Here is a 15,105-nt window from a genome sequence, read left to right on the forward strand (position 1 = left end):
GGCCTATATACTACACCTACAAGTACTTTTACAGAGTTGACAAGCACCTCTACAAACATATATTCAGGGGCCGTTTTTACAGCAGTAGTAGATGTGTGAACAACTCTACTCATGAACATTGATTTACAATATAGGGCAACCCCACCACCTCGTCTATTCGTCCGATCATGCCTGTGAATATCATAGCCCGATATGTCAGTCATGCTTGAGGGGATCGAACGACGGAGCCAGCTCTCGCTTACAGCAACAATATGAATTGGACTGTCTTCAAATATAGTCTTCAGTTCGTCGAGGTGAGCAACGATGGATTGGCTATTGACATGCGCACATGACAGGGTGCGATTAAATGACATCAGTTCCTTCTCTACTCTAAAATGGTATGGGTAGAATAGGAGGGAGAAAGTGCTGAGGAACAGTCAGAGGCAAGCCATGTCCTTTGAGACGTATGTTCTGGTGAAGGGAGAGTGAGGGGGGTCTGTCCACAGAGGAGTGGTGAGGGAGGGAGCAAGGAGGTGAACATTCAATAGCACTTCTCAACTCAAGAATGCTAAAGGAATGTAAAACTGCGGCTTACCTTAATTTCCTTGTACATACAGTGACCAGCTGATTCACACAAACACACACAATCACAAGTATACACTAAATGAAAAATAAATAAACTACATAGTATGCACATACATCAACATGGAAATGAAAATAACTTATGGTTTACCTGATACCAATAAAAATGTTTGTAAAACCTATAGTAGTGCTTTCCTTGATAATTGCTGAATAGCATCCGGGAGATAGTAGGTTCGAATCCCACTATCGGCAGCCCTGAAGATGGTTTTCCGTGGTTTCCCATTTTCACACCAGGCAAATGCTGGGGCTGTACCTTAATTAAGGCCACGGCCGCTTCCTTCCAACTCCTAGGCCTTTCCCATCCCATCGTCGCCATAAGACCTATCTGTGTCGGTGCGACGTAAAGCCCCTAGCAAAAAAAAAAATAAATTGCTGAATATTCATGCATTCCATGACAAATTCCTTTGAATGATTCAGGTCTCTGCCATCTTGATCTTTATACACTCATTTCCTTCCTGAAACCTATACATTATGTATTTTCTTTACAAGTACATTTCTGAATGGGTACACTCTCTGGAAAAGAGAAAAATATTTTAAAAATTATTCCTGCTGTGCATCTTTTGGGAATGTACCAGCACATTGGTGTTAATTGAGCAAGTTTTCCCATTATTTGACACAAAAGAATGATAAAAAGTAAAATATCTTAAGTGGTTTGCAACTAATTCATTGGGGTGAGAATACCAAATAATGGGAACAACTGTTGCCATTGTCAATTTTTCACATAATTGAATACATTTACCATATATGAAAAAGATTGTCAGAGGTTCCATTTAATCTATTTCCAGCAGGTCATGACTCAAGGTTACACATGCGTATGGAACATTTTAAAACTGTTGTTTTCCTCGGAGGGGCATAGGTGGACATTACACTACACAGATTGAGGTCTGGTTCTTCTAACTCTGCATAGATTCTAGGCCTGGCACATGTTGACCAGCTACAGCAGTAGAAACTATAGAAACACACTCTGCGAGACTTGTAATGTACTACAACCATTGCAGTCCGGATTGACGGAGCAGAAGTGACTCGTTAACATGCCAGTTGTTTTAAAAATATCCTGGGAAAGGAATACTGCCTCTTCTTAACTATCACTTTGACATAGGAAGTGATAAATAGTAGTGTGACTTTGTACGTTAATACTCGTAAAAAGATTGACAAACTTCTTGTAGTAACCAATCTGGATCAAGCCTATGTAGCGATGTCATATGTGGGGTATGGTTTTGAACTGATTGAACATTCTAGAACACCATATGGGATTGACACATTAATAGGATGGAGATTGTGGTGCTTCAAATATAGGGTGTCTTCTGAGAGCTTGTGTGTATGTGACCTGCTCAGACTTTTTCTTTTTCTTCAGCATACGGTTCTCATAGTTTAGCCATTGCTTCCTTTACAACTTATGCCCATTCTTCTGTATGAACAGCTGCCACTATCCGTTTCCTCACTCGTATTCCTCTACATCATCTTGCCATCTCATTTTGGGTCTTCATTTCCTTCTCTGACTTATCAGATGCACCCTTGGAACACTGTTTTTACAGCTCTTTCTCTGGCATTCGTATCAGATATCCCAGTCTTTCCAGTCTCCTGATTTTTTTATTATGGTAACATTATCAAGTGAGTTGAACTTTTGTGCAGTTCGTAATTCATTCTTATATGCCATTCACCATAATGTTGAATTGGTTCTTAAAATTATCTTTCCCATGTTCTGAGCATTTTTTCAGTCATTGTCCATGCTTCTACATAATACACTACTATAGACCATATTACAGTCCCTGTATAACTGGATTTTAAAATGTTGAGGTGTACTGTTTATCTCTTCTTTAAAATATTTCACAGTGAGTAGCATCTCATGCCATAATTCTTTCTTAAACTCCCTCATTCTTACAAGTTATCAATAAACCCAAATATTGAAATTTGTTCAGAGAGGATGGTTACCTACTTGTACCCACCCCCCATGGTGCAATCTTCTGTTCATTCACCTTTCTCTCTTCTTTTCTTGTTGCCCAAGAGCCATTCTCTAGTTGTGACTGTGTTGCATTTTAGGTTAATTTATTACTGTACTGAATGGCTTTCCTGTCTCTTCCATTTCTTTTTACCACTTCCTGCACACTTGCATGTGTGTGACCCAGTAATACTATGTCATCTACATATGCCATGCACTGTCTTGTTTGATTAAAAATAGTTCTGCTGGGGTTAATTTTGACATTACTGATAATCCTTTCCATGCACAAATTGAAGAGAGTCATGGTGAGTGTTTCGCTTAAAAAAAAAAAAAAAAAAAATTAACCCTACAACAGTCTCTAAACTTTCTTAAAGCATTCTTACAATATTCACTTACTGTGTTTGTTTTGAGTAATGTGGAATTTCCCCATCCACTGACAGTATGTAGATGTCCAGTCTATGGACCTATCCCACCCATTACTATTCAAGAAGTCTTAAGGGCTATGGAAAATATGAAAAATAACAAAACACCAGGACCAGACAATATACCATCTTAGGTTTGGAAGATCCTTGTCAGGGTGGAGCTGAGATTCTCATAAAGCTGTTTAACAGAATTCTCCATGTTGGTACCATACATGCAGTTTGGTTGATCAGCATTTCAGTCCCTATCTGGAAAGGAAAAGGAGATTTTGGCGAATGCATCATCTACCGACCAATACATTTATTATGTCAGACGATGTTGATTTCTGAACTTATTCATCATTGCCTACGCAACATTGTACGGATTTCTACAAACCAATGCGGCTTTGTCAAAGGGATCAGTACAACTGGTTCTATTCATATAACCCATTCCATACTAGCCGATGATGCTACTACTGCTGATCTAGTCATTCGCTTGATGTGTGAGAGTGGATTAATCAAGGGTATGTAAATTTCAAGAGTTCTGTTCCCTTTTGATTTGTTTGTGACCTTTTAGTTTCGGTACAATAATTTTGTTTTATTTTGTAATTTATTTTGGAATTCCTTCGTTAAATAACTAATTTTGTTTTATTTTAAATTTGTTTCGTAATTTGTTTAGGGAGGATGGTTACCTACTTGTACCCCCTCCCCCTCACATGGTGCAACAGCCCCGAAGGGCCATGGCCTGCCAAGCGACCGCTGCTCACCCCGAAGGCCTGCAGATTATGACGTGTCGTGTGGTCAGCATGACGGATCCTCTCGGCCGTTATTCTTGGCTTTCAAGACCGGGGCTGCCATCCCACTGTCACCTCAAATTTAATCATGTAGGCTGAGCGAACCTTGAACCAGCCCTCAGATGCAGGTAAAAATCCCTGACCTGGCCAGGAATCGAACCCGGGGCCTCCGAGTAAGAGGCAGGCATGCTACCCCTACATCACGCGGCCGGCCTATCTACTTGTACTACCTCCTAAAACAAATATCACCACTACCACTACTCCTTGTGGGGAAACAAAGAAAAACAAACTTCTATACCCAGCCTTTTCGGACTTAGAGGGCTTTGGATCGGATACCACATAAGATTATTTGGAAAGCCCTCTGATTGCCATAATGTTCCAGAAGCCTATGTCCGATGAACCCAACTTCTCTACCACGTCACTAGTGTAGTTTTCTGTCCGGCAGGGATCTTGCCCTCAATGTTGTGGTTCATCAGGGTTAAGCAATGTCACTTCTCTTATCCTGTCTTGTAGGCATCTCTGAAACTGGCGCCCTTATCCGCAGGAAGTGGAGGATGGCATGTTTAAAAGTGGACTTTGCACCAATGCGAGACTAAACTCTACGAAAGAAGAAGATATTGGCCTAGCAGGTCTGTTTTATATCAATCTCCTGGTATTTCCCTAATTTTGGGGGAATATGACTTGTGCCTTAACATAATGAAAACAGAGTATCTGAAATGTGGCTTGCAGGCTGCTGTTACCATTCGCATTGATGGTCAAGATCTAGTTAAAGCTAACCAAAATTCTTTGGATCACTTATCACCTCAGACGGAGAGACATTACCAGATACTCAAGCATGAGTAACGGATACATGGCTAAAGTAGCGTCAAGTCACTGGCGTGCTATATGACTAGAAAATTCCCACCATTTGCACTCTATGGGTATGGGTCTGAATGCTAGCCTACAACGAAAAATTGCATGAGCAGATTCTACATGGTATGGAGATGAAAATGTTACGTTGGTCGCTTTGGCTTACAAGATTGGATCATGTCAGAAATAAATATGTCCAAAGGCGATTGGGAGTGGCACCTATTCCAGAGAAGTTGCGAGAAGCATGACTTAGATGGTATGGTCATGTTGTCCTAAGCCCTACTGACTCAGTAATACATACATCCCTCCCATTTAATCTGGAGGTTCTCGATCCCTAGGTTGTCCCAAGAAGCGATGGTTCGACTGCATCAAGGAAGACGTGTCTTGTAGGCTTCGCTAAGGCTGACGCCCTTGACACAGGAAGTGGAGGATAACGTGTTTAAAAGTGGACCTTGCACCAATGCGGGACTAAACTCTACGAGAGAAGAATAAGAAGAATATATTGACCTAGCAATTCTGTTGTACATCAATCTTCTGATATTTCCCTATTTTTCTCAAACATTGTTAATTAGCTCACAAATTTATGTAATTGTAATATTACTCTTCTCCTTATGCTAAAGCATAAGGAAACTAATTGTGACATTAAATCTGTAACATTCCAGAGTCTTATCTTTCGATGACAAAGAAAGTAGAGGCAAACGAAGACTATATCATCTTGTAAGCTTTTTCCGTCTTAGCGACATCAGATTTCCTGGCATTTCGTCCAGTTATTTCTGTCCTACATCTTATTGATATCACCTTGGGATTGGTTCAGGTTCATCTTAAACCAAGGTCTCCATCTAATTTTGGATTGCCCCAGTGTAGGGGCAATGGCAACCTCTTGCTATTATTTAGTGTGACACACAGGCCTACTCAGTGTTTGTTGAAGGTGATCTGACCATCTTAGTCAATGTCCTTAAGATTTCTCAGCCATGAGCATTGCTCCATATAACTGGTTTTGGAAATCATGTTTGTAGTTCGCTCATCCTTTCATCGCTTTCTCATCTCTGCTACATTAATTTTTTGTTTATGTTTCTGCTCCCCCTTCCCCTAACTTTTGGAACATACTACTTTATATGGCTGCACAGACAATCATTTTATAACTTTTATACTAGAGTGTGATGGGTAGGCTACCCATCAATATCTCTTGTAACTGCCTAACAATTTGCTTATCTGTTTGGTGATATCTTTGTCTGCCTTTTTTTAATCGCTGATCGAACATTTTTGAAGGTACTAGTTTTTACTCTTTCTTCATTTTCAAAATGTCATAATATTCTACCAATTTACGTGTGTTGCATTGCTTTTTTGACCATTGTGCTTGTGGTGTCTTTAGTAGCCAAAGTTGCTTAATCTTGTGGTTCTTCCCTAGTGTGGTCTATGCGTAGTCAAGTTAAATAAGACATCCTGATCAAGTGGGAATAGTAGGAAAAAAGAGTGAGAGTTTTATTTAGTCACGATATTTTAATACTGTTGTAGCAAAGTAATACTGGTAATATATTCATTTAAAACTTAGTTATAAACGTAGTTTTTAAAAACTCAGATCGCTTAAGAATCTTAATTATGGAAGTGATGAGTATCCTATGCCACTTGTAATTTTGTGGTTGTAGATTGAAGTTGGTTGATCTATTTCAGAAATTTACAGTAGTTGTTGGAAATTTTGGAGTAATCACCTATAATTTTATTGGATAAAACTTTACTAGCTAGTTCGCAAAAGAGAGAAAGAGTCCAACTTAGGAGCTTAAGTCAGGCTGGTGACATTAGTGACAAGAACATGACAGAATATGTGAGATGTCTTGATAGGTACAGGACTATGGGTCTGGATTGGTTAGGTCCAGCTAGTAATGCCATTAGAGTGAATTGGTTAAGTCTGTCTAGTGACAAGGCCATTGGGCTGGGGCCAAGGGAAGTAGGGTCTGGTGGTGTTAACCCCAAGGTTAGAGCTGTGAAACAGCCCACAGGCCCCTAGTATCCCTTATGACAGTATTGGCTAGTGCAAGACCATTGGATAGTTACGCCATGGATACTGTAACTACATCTGGCACACGCCATGACGTCATTTTTGATCTCTGCGATTTTATCAGTTTCACGGAATGTGGTAACAGTGGGCCATACATGATGCAACCTCTGTCAGAGGCAACAGGAACTAAACTGCAGCCAATAGGAACTCAGGAAATAGCAATATTTCAGAGATTGATATAGTATCATTTTTAATTTTTCCAAATAAGTAAGAATACCTCTAGCGGTGGGTTAGTAATCCCTGGAAAGCATATAGGAAGGTTGTTGCTCTCAGCTACCTCTGCTGTTGTTTCATATATACATTTTTGTGCAATTTTCAGCTTCTTACAAATGCGAATGAGCTAGTAAAGTATAACCTTGTAATGACCATCTCTGTTCCTATCCTTGTATTTTCCTCAGTTCTTGATTTTTCCTCAACTGTATTACAGTAACCTGCATAAAACCATCAACCTTGATCCATTGAAGAACCTGGTACATATTTGGAACTTTTATATTCCCCCAGAGATTTGGTTGGGTGTCAGTGTAGTCGTGTGTATGATGGAAGAGACTGTGTGTAGTGTCAAGTTTGGCTCTAGCAAGAAGCTGCAGATGAAGAATGTATGCTTGCTTTGAAGTTGCAGACGTCATCATGCTTGGTAAGGAAAATTAAAGCAGTATTGTAGTTTGTTGTAGTAAAGGAATTTGGTCTTGAAAGGAGGGTTTTCATTTGGTTCTAGTTAATACAAATTGCAGATATCCTAATAGGGATTAGAAATTGTGTGACCGAATAACATGCGAGCCATATTGATGACACGAGGTAAAGATGTATGAACCCATTATGCCATAACATGCTGCAGATGTGCGTTGCAGTGAAATAGAAGTTACAACCAACAGTTTTGTTCTAGATTGTTCCATGTACTAATGATTTAGTTAGATACATGTAACAATGGAGAAATTATTTATGAATCAGGGGTGCAAGGACAATATTTAGAGGCCTTAAAAAAAAAAAAAAGCTACAGGTCCAGTTCTCTTACATGATTTACTGCTTATAATGAGGCTGGTGTGATTTTTTTATTACAGTAGCTGGTTTTGAATAGGTTTGTTACAGCCAATCATATTTCTCGAATCAGGTCTCTTGCGCTGCGTAAGCCTATAATTTCCGTCATCCTTGTTAGACATACCTGTGTTACTGGAGGAGTATGTTCGACTTTAGTCACCTATATTATTAATGTCCATCTGTTCATTGACATTTTGTGTACTCTGTTTATCGGAAACACTAATGCAAGTACCGTTATATGGCCATTTACATTTGATACACTATTACAGTCAGTGCTTTCCATTTCATCTGAACTCTCCGGTCTTTTCCAAAGAACAACAAAATATTTTGTTTCATGTGACGTACTTTGGTTACTGAAACAAACTCGTACGTAATATTTTAAACAAAACTCTCAAATAGATATGGTAGACAGCGTTATACAAATGATGCAATGTCACCTGCTGCTTGCTTCAGAATATGTTCACTTGTGAACCAAGATTCCTGGCAGAGAAAGTGATGTTATGTATCTAGTCACAGATGTGTATCAGGAAGTTCAGGTAAAACTTACAGAATTATAACTATGCAATAGACACTGCAAAATAATACAAATTTTTCAAGATGTGTTGTAGAACGAAACACTTTTAGCCATAATTTTTATTAAATTCTGCTGTCCATGTTACTGGAATGTTAGGAGTCCATGAAGAAAATTTAGATGCCTGTGTCATGTGGGTGTTTGCTTATTTTCACACCTGTTTTAAGAGAATGTCACAATGCATTGCCTAAGAGTTAGTAGTTTGAAATTATAGTAGAGTTTTTCTATTATCCGACCTAAATGGGACCAGGAATATGTCGGATCACCGAAAATGTTGGATAATACAGAATAACTTCGAAAATGAACTAAAACAGGAAGGCTATACTGTAATACTAAAACAATGACATGTTTTATGGTACTCTATTTATTGAATTATCAATTCAGTTGTGCAGTATTGAACAAAAACATTCTAAATGTCTTACGAAAAGAAACTTGTCAACAATGTCTTGCTTGCCTGCTGATTGACGTTTTCTTGTTGCGAGATCCCTCCATTGACGAAAAATCAACGCCTCCGTTACGCTTGATCCTGGCTGTTGTTCAACGTAGGTTAATGTCATTTTCAATGTACTTAATCCTTCACTGTGAGTCATCGTTTTCTCCTTTTGTTCTGCAATGCCTCCTCCTTCATCCTCATTTTCATTAGCATTCACAAAATCAATAATATCAGGGTCAGTTAGTTCAAACAGCTGATCTTGTGCACACCACTTACATCTTGAGTCATAGCATCCTCACAGCCAGGAATGCAATTCAGTAAGGTAACAATGTTTTCAGTGTCTTCTTGTACCACCTCCCCTTGATGTTCAGCCTCACTCAACAATATGTTCCAAGACTTTGCTAATGATGTTTCAACTTCTTCCCAAGACTGCACTATCGAGTATGCCACATCTTTCATGTTGATTTGTTTTAACTTTTCTATCATGTCGTTGCCGTTGTCCGTTTCCTCTATCAGGGATGAAAGGAGTTTCCGCCAATATTTTCTCTTCAATGTTTCCAGTACACCTTGGTTCATTGGCTGGCGTAATGACGTCACGTTAGGCGGGAGAAACATGACTTTAATGTCACCACTTCTAAGTTGCTCTTCATTTGGGTGTGATGGAGCGTTGTCTAGTAGAAGAGGAGCTTTTATAGGGAGATTGTTTGAAGATAGAAATTTTTCTACATCTGGAACAAACTGTGTAAAAAAAACAGTCTTTAAAGGTGTCAGCAGACATCCGGGTAGCCTTCTGATTCGTGTAATGGCCTGGAAGAGCATTAATAGAAATGTTTTTAAATCTCGTAGGCTTCTTTGCTTTACCGATTATAAGCGATTTTGCTTTTAAGTTCCCAGTAACATTATTCCAGGCAAGAACAGTAACTCTTTCCCTACTACGCTTATAGCCAGGTACAGACGTCTCGGCTTGGGCTGCGGGAAATTTTGATGGCAGCATCTTGAAATTTAACCCAGTCTCATCACAATTAAAAATCTGATCACCGGTTAATCCTTCAGCAAGAATTATTTCTTGAAATTCCAAAAAAATTCACAACCTTTTTGGATGTAGCTGATAGTTTTTCTTCAGAGATATTAAGCTCCCTAATGCCGTACTGTTTTTCCCACCGATCAAGCCTCCCAGCACTGGCAGTAAAATTAGGGCTCCCTTCATTAAATTCCTTCTGGAAATATACTGCCTTTTCTTGCAGTATGGGGCGAGATAATTGCAGGTCCTTTTCCCGGTTTTGGTGAATCAAAGAAATAGTACTCGTCTTTTGTACTCACATTTTAAAATTAAAAAAAAAAAAAATTTTAGTGCATCACTTGTTGCTCTGGTAGTGCACCACTTTTCAATTCCTCGCCACTTTTTTTTTTTTTTTTTCAGTCTCCCACTGTAACACATCCAACACCATAATCTGAAGCCACTTTTTGAAGAGTTTCCTCTTTGTCCAGTCTCTTTAATGCTCTCAACTTGTCTTCCATTGAAACAATCACTTTCTTCCGTTTACTCGCTATACTCAAGGAGGATATGAAAACTATTAACATCCGCACCCAACCAATACTACACTGAACAATGACTGAAGACTCGCTGCACCTATCCTTGAGAAAAGACCAGTCCTACCGCCAGCATTCAGGCCATTGCTTGTCCCACAGTCGCACACTCCACGCCGGGTGTCCCAGAATTTAGTCTCCACCAAAAGTTCAAATTAAGTCTACTAGTGTCAGATAACGCGGAATGTTGGATAAGCAAAGATCGTTTGAGCAACTCTATTGTAGTAAAATTTTTGTAATTCCCAACCAAATCAAGAGGCCATTGTTGACTCTTGGATACTTGCAAACATCTGCCTGGCAGAACATTCACGGGACTGCAGCCGAAGTCATATGTGAGTTTTCCACCATGGTGGTGCCAAGTTACTATAGTTGTGCACCTATTGAGTGCCAACAGCTGTAGCCGTGTCGAAACACTGGATCCCATGAGATCTCCGAAGTGGGCGTGGTCAGGAGTTGGATGGGTTGCCACACGCTGTTGGTGGGGGGTAAGGGAATGGAGGAGCGGAAAGGAACTGGCCACCCTACCGCACGTAAACTCTGGCTCAGGAACACCTCTGCGGAGGTTCGGACCTGCCTTCGGGCAGAATAACCCTTACCATCTACCTACTTATCGAGTCATATGGGTGCCTGTCTAGTAAAGTAAGCATGTTTAATGAAGCACTGCTTACTACAAAATTAGTGCCCCCGTTTGTGTGATGGAGTGGGTGAGTCATTTGTGGGTGATATGAGATTGCTGGATGCACTGGATTTGCTTTTAATGATTGATATTACCGATTTGTAACTTCTTGTATTTAAGGAAGCATACCAAAATTCAGTACCAGTAGGATTCTAATTACAACTATCCATGGTATGTAGACAAAATAAATCCTTTACATAGATTTCTGACTTCCCTTTATTTTATTTAAAGTGGAATAAGCTGTGGCAGGTTCAAAGACGGTCGTTTTTCTTATTTGTAGGATAGTGCAGCTTTGGCCCTATTCATATTTTCTTATTAATTGTTGAGGGAGTCTCCCGATCAGTTGACTTTGGCTGTTACTGTTGATAATTACTAAAACGGAAACCTGTCACCTAGCACATTACTGTGCAGTACGGACTGTGTAGTCACATGCTTGCATTCTGGAGATGGTGGAATCTAACTTTATCATCGGCAGTCCTGGAAATTGTTTTGTGTGATTTCGAGTTTTCATGCCAGGCAGATCGTGGGGCTGCTTCGTAATTAGGGCCATGTCCGTTTCTTTCTCATTTCTACTCCTTTTCTCCTCCATCATCACTTAAAACTAAGTTAGTGTGACATTAAGCCACTGGCAAGAAGAAATTAAGAACCTTTCCTTTTTGAAATATTTCTTATTTAACCAAGAATTGCTGTTTTATGGGAAGTGTAATGGAAATAAACTGGGAATTTTTGTGAAATAAAAACTGTTACATTGAGAGAGCCTTCATTTTCAGCTCATAGTGTAGCTTGTGATGCGAAAAGGCTTTTTCTTTCAAAGTTAGTCTTGCATTGTAATCATTAGTGTCAAAATATACAGTGTATCTTGTTATTGTACACTGTTCAGTAGATCAATAATGAATGTGAACATATGTTGCTATAAGCTCATTTTAATTTTCCTTCATCTCCTGTACTCTTTCCTTATTCTTCTATATTTTTGTTTCATGTGTTTTGTATAGAATAAGATGCAAACAACTTGTTATTGCATCTTTCATAGAAAGGAAGTCTGGAGTGAATATGATGGGGCCCTTTAAAGCAACAATTCTTATTGTACTACATATTAGCCTACAATTGTGTATTGTCTGAAAACTGAATATACTATAATCAGACAGTTCAATCTCTATAATAGCAGGCAGCTTTTTCCTCTGGCTTAATTTGAAATGTTTGGGTTTGAATGGCAGCTTGATGTAGAAAAGCTTCGCTTGTCTTTCACTTTGGATGTTGGTAAGTAAGATTTATGATATGCCACATCTTGAGACTGTGCCATAGAGTTACCGTTAAACAGTGTGACAGAAATTACTTGCTACATTCAATACCTCCGTATGATGGGATGAGTAATGTGAAACTGATCCTATTTGCATTTGTATAAAAGGCTTGGAGTCACTGCGTTCCAAGTGTCCCTTCACACAAGGAATTGAATGTGCATTCAAGGCTCTTGCAATTCTGTGAAAGCGATATTATTTAGGCTACTTTTCTGTTTCAAAGTATAATATTCATTTTTATATGTTTTGTGATTTTTTTAAACATGTTTTAATGAAGTTTGTAATTTAAAACTTTTCTTAAACGCTGTATATTATACAAAGTGTACAAATGTAAACCTATTTGAGTGTGTAGAGTTTTATTTGAAAGTAAAAAAAAAATTGTAGGCTTTGAATCCCAGTCATCCAGCACCATTCTGGGTATAAAACAGCTAATTTATTGATATTGTACTGTTCATAATTTACTGGTGAGATATGACTGTATGAGGGGGCATACTAACTTGCGCTTTGTTTTAAAATACATACAGCAGAACCCTGAAAATTCCTAATTTTGGATAATCCAAACAAAAACTCTGATTAAAGGGGGGGGGGGGGGGGGAATCTTACTTGTAGTTCAAAGAAATTATTTAATCATGGTGCTGCACTTGAAAATATTTTTTTGTAGCCAACATTTAGTGGAAAAGAATTCAAATACCATACATTGCTAATTACATTCTAGTATACTGTAACTTTAACAAAAGTAAAGCTATAAAATATAAGTGACCAATGCTGTAAGCAATTTTACATTGTATTCTATACCATATTTAAAACATGTTTGTTGCATAAAAATGTCATTACTGTGTTTTGTAATGCACTAAAAATACTGGATTTTCCTCTTAATCTAGGTAACTCACATTTCTATGAAAACTTAACCAGAAGAATCGGTTATCTTCTGTTGGCGTAAGGAATTAAATCTGCGGTAGTGTGGCTGTCTCTCATAACCATCATGCCGGTCAGTCTGGCAGCAGCGGGCTGTTCTACGTAGCATACATATTTACAGTATTCCGTGTTTTTACTTGAATATTCCAAATCTTTCCAAAACAGACCGCAGCCCCAATTATCGTAGTTCAGTTTACCAGGGTTCTGCTGTATTGCTACATATTAATAAGATTTTTGTTTTGTTTTATGTTTAACACTAACTCAAAATTTTAAGCAGTAGGAATCTTGTCTTACATTTCCTCATGTTAATCAGCTCAATAATATAATTCTGTATTTTAATGGCTAATGGGGCATTCCTTGACAATCACACAGAATTCATTATGGCAGTCTATGAATAGCATTACCTGTTTTTACCTGCCAGCTGAGGGTAATATTTGTTTGTTGTAGTGTCCACTGTTCATTGTGGTGAGTAAAATTATTTTTCTAAAATGTACGTACTGAGAAGCAAAGAAAGAAAGGAATGCTTAAAATTTGTCGGATATTTATAACTTACATGATTTAACTAATGGTTAATATTCCATTATTACCATTTTTTAAAGACCTATTGCTTTCTCAACAGTTTGCAGGTCTTTCTGAATGCACTGTTTGTTTTTCTTTATATATTTTAAAATCTGAGATAGAATCACTGGGGTTTAATCCAGAGAAAGTGTTATGTACTTCAGAGGAAGTTATTTTTTTTTAATTACAGAATTTTCATTTATAAGGGGCTGCCAGGCCAAGGCAGTATAGGCGTGCTCGGTTCACCTCGAAGGATGTGGGCTTGATTCCCTGTCAGGTAGTCTAAAATTTAAGAAACAAAATATCCACTTCCGGAGGGGCACGTGGTCCTGAGGTTCACTCGGCCTACACCAAGAATTATTACCGGGTTAATTCCTGGGGGCAAAGGTGATCAAGTTCTGAAATGGTAAATAATGCACTTGCTAGTAGTTGCAAGAACTTTTAAATGTGAAACTACTTAATGCACTGTTGCAATCACAGACTAGTGCTCGGCATAAATTCTCAAGCATAACTCACGTGGGCTGTGGACCTTCTCTCACATCACTATACCTCTTTTGGGAGACACATGACCTACAGAACTTGCCATAGCAAAAACTTAAGTTGTGGTGTTGTTAATATGCACTGTTGATATTTATAGTATTTATACTGATTATTCATTAGAGACTAGTGTGTATGTATTTTACCAGACACTGGTTCCACATGCTTGCCAGCCTGATTCACGAGATTTGGAATAAAGAATTCTAAAAGCACTATACCGATCGTAGACGAAAGAATGGTGTAGGTTACTCTCGAAATATGGCCCATTTTATTGGCTTCCCTTAAATCAGTTATTTTTGAGAACCAGTTAGTGCAAACGTGACAGCTATCAATGGGTCTTGTAATTCGATGTTTTGTTTGTTTAAATGTAGTTATTCTGTCTTCTACAAAGGTCACAACTTGTACCCTTGATGGCTCCTTTAAAAGGAAAATATCCGTATTTGTGCCAGGCTGAGTGGTTCATATGACAAAGTGCTTGCTTTTTGAGCCCAGGATGGCAGGTTGTTCAGTTAGGTGATATTTGAAGATGCTGAAATACTCCAGCCTTGTCAAAAGATTTAATTGGGAAGTAAAAGAGCCCTTACAGGACAGCTTTTTGTGAAAACTAATATTTCCGTTTCTGCTTCATCCTGTATCTCCCCGTGGTGTAGGGGTAGCGTGCCTGCCTCTTACCCGGAGGCCCCGGGTTCGATTCCCGGCCAGGTAAGGGATTTTTACCTGGACCTGAGGGCTGGTTCGAGGTCCACTCAGCCTACGTGATTAGAATTGAGGAGTTATCTGACGGTGAGATAGTAGCGGCCCCGGTCTAGAAAGCCAAGAATAACGGCCGAGAGGATTCGTC

At 38.8% G+C, this 15,105-nt stretch overlaps 1 protein-coding gene across 2 annotated transcripts in view; it reads left to right on the top strand.

Annotated features, from left to right (window-relative positions):
* LOC136876417 (eukaryotic translation initiation factor 4 gamma 1) overlaps positions 1 to 15,105 on the top strand; it is a 700,368-nt gene that overhangs the window by 66,670 nt on the left and 618,593 nt on the right. Inside the window, exon 1 of one of the 2 annotated variants that reach the window (XM_067150376.2) lies at positions 7,237 to 7,291. The exons of the other annotated variant lie outside the window; for it this stretch is intronic. Within the exon in view, the coding sequence (XP_067006477.2) occupies positions 7,252 to 7,291 (40 nt within the window). The 5' untranslated portion in view covers positions 7,237 to 7,251. Of the gene's footprint in view, positions 1 to 7,236; positions 7,292 to 15,105 lie in introns of those variants that run through there. 2 annotated transcript variants of the gene reach the window in all.

This window comes from Anabrus simplex, chromosome 6 (assembly GCF_040414725.1).
Source record: "Anabrus simplex isolate iqAnaSimp1 chromosome 6, ASM4041472v1, whole genome shotgun sequence".
NCBI classification, from domain to species: Eukaryota; Metazoa; Arthropoda; class Insecta; order Orthoptera; family Tettigoniidae; genus Anabrus; species Anabrus simplex.